General features: G+C 49.8%; 1 protein-coding gene across 1 annotated transcript in view; it reads left to right on the top strand.

Annotated features, from left to right (window-relative positions):
• ZIC5 (Zic family member 5) overlaps window positions 1–5,276 on the top strand; it is a 6,297-nt gene extending 1,021 nt beyond the window's left edge. Inside the window, exons 2-3 of the mRNA XM_004384180.1 lie at window positions 3–432; window positions 4,834–5,276. Coding sequence (XP_004384237.1) covers window positions 3–432; window positions 4,834–5,276 — 873 coding nt within the window. The remainder of the gene's footprint in view (window positions 1–2; window positions 433–4,833) is intronic.
• The last annotated feature ends 759 nt before the right edge of the window (window positions 5,277–6,035 follow it).

The following is a 6,035-nucleotide window of genomic DNA, read 5'->3' as shown; positions in this document are numbered from 1 at the left end:
CGCCGCCCGCGCAGCACCCGCACCAGCACCACCCCCACCTCCCAGGGGCGGCCGGGGCCTTCCTGCGCTACATGCGGCAGCCAATCAAGCAGGAGCTCATCTGCAAGTGGATCGACCCCGACGAGCTGGCCGGGCCGCCACAGCCACCGCCCCCGGCCGGCGGCGCCAAGCCCTGCTCCAAAACTTTCGGCACCATGCACGAGCTGGTGAACCACGTCACGGTGGAGCACGTGGGCGGCCCGGAACAGAGCAGCCACGTCTGCTTCTGGGAGGACTGTCCGCGCGAAGGCAAGCCCTTCAAGGCCAAATACAAGCTCATCAACCACATCCGCGTACACACCGGCGAGAAGCCTTTCCCCTGCCCCTTCCCGGGCTGCGGCAAGGTCTTCGCGCGCTCGGAGAACCTCAAGATCCACAAGCGCACTCATACAGGTGGGTGTCTGTCCCCGTCCGCGCCGCTGCCACAGCTTCCTGCGCTGCCGCCGCTTCCTGCGCCGCCACAGCTTCCGCCGCTGCTTCTCTTACTCCTCTTGCTCGCCTTTAATTTTTCCCTCCTTCTGCTGCTTCTCTTCGCATATGTATAACCCGGACATGTGACTTCTTTTTTTTCTCTCCCCCTTCTTTTTTCTATGAATAAGTAATTCGATAGCACACACAGGCCCCGCGCTGGGTTCCCCCACGGCGGAGTCTCCAGCGCGTCCGCAGCCCCTCCGCCGGGACCGGCAACGCGCTCCAGCCGCCTCCGCAGCCGCCCGGGAGCAGAAGCAGCAGCAGGAGCAGGAAGGTGCCCAGGACTGTCGGCAGGCCCCTTCCGTCCAGCCCCAGGAACTCGGGAGCACGGCGGGGAAGGGGGTGCACCTGGGCCGGAGCCGCCCTGACGGAGCCCCCATCCCCTAGGCCGCAGACCCCACGCGGTCTCCGCGATCCTGAGAGCGGTCGTGGGAGGGGTGCGTGGGGGATTTGCTGCCTGTATTGGGGCCACCCGGCCGCGTTCAGTCTCGCCCCTCCTGGAGGGGAGGGGTTTCCGTCTTTCTGGGGCAGGGTGCGAAAGTCGAGGAGAGGAGCGTGCACTAGGAGACCCTACACACACACACACACACACACACACACACACAGACACAGACACAGACACACACACACACACACACACACACACACACACCATCCTGCACATACATTTTCACACGCACATACCAAACAACTTCACACACCTACGGTCACTCATACTCCCCCGCCTCCCATTCACTGGACGCCCATATGCCTTCACACATTTACCTGTCATGTATACTCACACACCTCCTCATTTACACATCCTCATTCATACTTACACTCCCTGACACACACACACCGTCACACAGTGCCCTCTTACACATTTTTTCACACATGCCCTAGAGAATGCTGAATGAGTTGGCGTCTGACTTTAAATAAGATTCTAGTTGAGGGAGAACGAGGAGGACGCAAGGCCGCCGGCGCGGTCGGTGGAGTCAACCCTGCCCTGGATCTTGAGGGAAGCCCTAGGCGCCGTGGGAATCCCTCCCATCTTCCCGAAAGCCCTGCCTGTGGGTGGTGTCACGACCCCGGGTGAGGGAGGATGCGGCGTGGGGGTGGGATCGCGCCTGTTCGTGGCGGTCCCCCTTTGAACGGATGAGCGAGTGGGATGGAAGCGCTGCTGAGCGCTGGCGCAATCGGAATTTATAGGGACAGACAATATTAGCCCTCCGAGGACACTTAAGTAACTGGAGTTTACGTTCAGTAATTACTTGGCTGATTTATCGGCACTGCCGCGACGAGAGGAGGCAGCCACTGGGCACGGGCCTCAACGCCAGGCCAGCGGCGTTGATTTGCAGGAAGAGCCGGGTCGGGGCGTAGCCAAGGCTGGAACCGCGGGCCTTGCTCCTGTAGGCCCACACTTGACAGCAATCTCTCTCCAGACGGGGCTGATGATGGGCTGGGAGCACGGTTTTCAAGGAGCCTCGTTTTTTCTAACTGGGATCGGTCTGCCTTAATGATTTTTCTGAAAAGAAACTTCCCGCGAGACCCCAGTAGAAACCCCCTGACCTGCTAAGGCAGCTGTTTGCCCCTGCGCCCAGCATGTACCCACGGCCAGTGAGCATGGGGGAGCCGGCGGGGCGCGGGTGGTGAAGGCTTCCCCAACCCCGTCCCAAAAGGGAAACCGAAAAGCCGTGCCGGCGGCCTCAGGCTCGTTCCGCCTTTCCAGGCCTCCGAAGGGAAGTGAATCTCCTCTGGCTGCCGGGAGCTGAGGGCAGTTTCCGCTCCCGTAAAACCGGGAACTGAACATTTTATGGCGTGGAAGCTAAGCCGGAGTCCAAGGCTTCCGGCACCTGCCCGGCGCGGCCTCGGCCGGGCCCCACCCCCCGCGTCGGCCCGGCGTGGGGGCGGGAGACCCTGGCCACCCTCCCCGGCGCAGCATGCTCAGCCAGGCGCTGAGGGCACCCACGCGGGCTTGGTTGCTGGCTCCACTTCGTGGGGGCCGTTGCATTTGCCGCCCCCTCTCCGTGGACCCCGCTGGTGAAGAATGCCGGAGCCTTCAGGCCTTTCACATTCAAGCTCTGAAACTCGGTGCCTGTTGTTTTTTGGGGGTTTTTGGGCCGCTTAGCCATAGGGCATTGTATCCAGAGAGGACCTATCCTAGGACTTCCATGTCACTCTCCCCACCACACCGCTTTCCTTTTTGGGGGTATCAGGGATCCCGGAACAGATTGATCTAAGAGAATAATCCCTGAGCCACTCCTGAAGGCCCGTTTCCTGATCCACGTGCCTAAACCAGTTCTACTGATAACTTTCCTCTGCGCCAAATTCAAGTTCTCTCAGAAATGGTAGGATCTGGGAGTTAACCTACAAATGGCGTCCCCAACTTTCTGACGGGCACCACATCTCTAAAACTCTGTAAATACATGGTTAAATTCTGACGTGACCCCCCTGTCAGAATCTGAATTGTAAACACGGGGGTCTTGCGGCCTTTCTAGTTTGGTAGAATTCGCTCACTGCCCCGTTAGGCCCTCTGAATAACATGGGCAATTCTATTACCCTTTTCTTTTTTTCTTCCACTTTTTTCCTCTTTATCCCTAATTTTCTACCTTTTCTTTCCTCCCCATTTCTCGCTCTCCTGGGTCTAATTGCTTCCCTTTATCACGTGCAGTGGAAGGGCCAGTAATGTTCAAAGGATTTATCTTTCACCATCCAGGATATGTAGGTTGTACAGAAATATGAGAATTCTAAAAAACAATACTGCACCTGTGCATTTTGTGAATAAGAAAAATGACTTAAGTCTCCACGAAGAAGGCTGATTATCATGTTTTTTTTTTTGTTTTTTTTTAAAGAATGCTGTGTTAAATTAGTATTATCTCCAACTTAAAATGGAATACAGAAATCAGGAAAAATAATTGATATTTTGATAAAAGTGAATTTGTTGCATCATATCCACAGAGAATTTTTAAAGGCTGTGATCACCATTGGGATCGCTGGGTTTTTTTCTCTACTCACAGCTCAGTGTAGGAGGTATATTTGAATAATGTCTAATTTCTTTTGTGAACAAAATTTCCAGGGAAAGTAAGGTATATTCTAGGCATCTGAATACCATCAATGTGCTTACCTGTTGGGGTACTGAAGCAATTGTTATTGGTGAAATGTTAAACAAACAAAAAAAACTACTGAACATTTGTACAAAGAGAGTAAGAAAATTCACCATGGCATTTATGTACCCTAAGCTGAGTCTTTATAATAGAGTTTTGTTTTTTAACAAATAAATTATCCAAAATGAAGAAAAGGGCCATACCTAGTGTGGCACCAGAGTAGCTTCTGAAATGTGGACAAAGTCAACTTTATTTTTTAAATCATCTAAACATAAAAGGAAAATAATTATTTTACAATAATATGTGTCACTTGTGCAATCATGGACTCAAATACATAAAGCTTATAGATAGTAAGTTGAGAGAAAAAATTCGGTGATTCTGTTACCTGCTTTCTTCCTTATTTGCTTTTTAACAGCAAGGGGTAGTGTGGCTGAATTTCTCTAGTTATAGAATAAGTTTACTTCTGGCATCAGGTAAATGGTAGGCTTTGGCTTGTAGTCTTAATTTGCTAAGGTCCTGGTCCGCTATGCTCTTAATTGCACAGTAAGTTGTGAAGAAAGCTGGTAGAACAGAGAGGCCAATAACCTATTCTCTGCCCAGCTAGGCTTGTAAAATCTAGTGGTGGGATTGTGTGTTTTACAGTTGCCTTTATTTCTGAAAAGAAAAGGATTGTTTTATTTCGTTTCCTTCCTCAACTCTACAGCCTCCCCTCCTGCCCCTTTCCATCAGTGAAATCCTGGGGAACATTCTAAAACAAAATGCCATTGTTCCCTTATAGTTTTACTGAACCCCCAATTTACTTTTACTTTAGTGTATATGTTTATTTTTCTTTTCTTTTTCCTTATATTCTTTCCCCTAGCTGTGACTTTGGAGGTATCATTTTATCAGTGTTTATCTCGGTAGAGGTGTTTATATGGGACCCTAGGGGAGTTGGGGTGGTTATGTGGGTCCTAGGTGTGTTTCAGTGTTACATCCTGGACCTTGCTCCAGCTGTTCTGAGCCTGACCCCAGTGGTAAACTGCAGGAGCTGACAGTTATACTCTCCAAGCCCAGAGCTGCCACTGTCTAAGAGTGCCCCTAGGCCAATGGACACCAGGCCCATCCCTGAATTACCCTTTCCCCATTTCATCCTGTGACATAGGAATTAGGATCGGAGTTGGGAAAAGGCATCTAAGATTTCTCTGTCAAATGAGAGTTTTCTGGAAAGCAATTGTTAATGTTTTCTGTGTTTTCTTTTCAGGGGAAAAGCCTTTTAAATGTGAATTTGATGGCTGCGACAGGAAGTTTGCCAACAGTAGTGATCGAAAGAAACATTCCCATGTCCACACCAGTGACAAACCCTACTACTGCAAGATTAGAGGCTGTGACAAATCCTACACTCACCCGAGCTCTCTGAGGAAGCACATGAAAATTCACTGCAAGTCTCCACCACCTTCTCCAGGAACCCTTGGTTACTCTTCAGTGGGGACTCCAGTGGGTGCCCCCTTGTCCCCTATGCTGGAACCAACCAGGAGTCGCTCCAGCACTCTGTCCCCTCAGGTCACCAACCTCAATGAGTGGTATGTTTGCCAGGCCAGTGGGGCCCCCAGCCACCTTCACGCACCTTCCAGCAACGGAACCACCTCTGAGTCTGAAGATGAGGAAATTTATGGGAACTCTGAAGTTGTGCGGACTATACATTAAGAATTTATTAATGATAATAAGTAACATAATAAGTGGGAGTCCTTAGACTATATCCTGACCTAAGACAATGCTGAGCCTGTGACAGACCCATGACTCAGACTTGCCACCAGGTCTAATTAGCCCTATTTATTCAGTATGAAACCCTATGGTGTTTGTACATTTAATTAATTTAATTAAGATATTTGGACTTTTTTTTCTCCCTTAAAAAACAAACAACCCAACCAAGCTGGACTTGTCGTACAGTGCAGGGGGACAGAGCTGGGGGCAAATTGTACCAAGGAAAATGATTGGAGAGATTCGTTAATCAAGATACACACTGCCAATGAAATATGTGTTTTTTTAAAAGAAGGAGAGAAAGAATTAAGTCGGTTTCACACAGCAACAAGGCCCTCTGCATTTCCTGGAGTGCCTCTCGAATGCCTTTGACACCATAATATGGGCTGCTTTTGAGCTTCCTCGTTTGGGCCCTAATTCTGCAAAGGCCTCTTGATTGTAAACCACACACTTGCTGCATTGCCAACAGCTCTTGGACCGTACCTATGGTCCAAAAATATTTGTAAAAACCCTTTAAGTTCTAGTGTTTGTCATTTTTAATTGCCACTCTTATCTCTGCTTTCACCTTAACATGGTATTTTTATACAGGATTATTTCTTCGGTACCCTACTTTATGATAAAAAAAAAAAAAAGATACAGCAACCTTAATATATCTCCATATATTTATTGTGCTACTGGGATTGTTCCAGCAAAAGTGGAGAAGAA

Source organism: Trichechus manatus, unplaced genomic scaffold, assembly GCF_000243295.1.
Source record: "Trichechus manatus latirostris isolate Lorelei unplaced genomic scaffold, TriManLat1.0 scaffold00118, whole genome shotgun sequence".
Classification (NCBI taxonomy): Eukaryota; Metazoa; Chordata; class Mammalia; order Sirenia; family Trichechidae; genus Trichechus; species Trichechus manatus.
The sequence above is the reverse complement of the archived record's forward strand: the minus strand, read 5'-3'. Positions and strand labels throughout refer to the sequence as shown.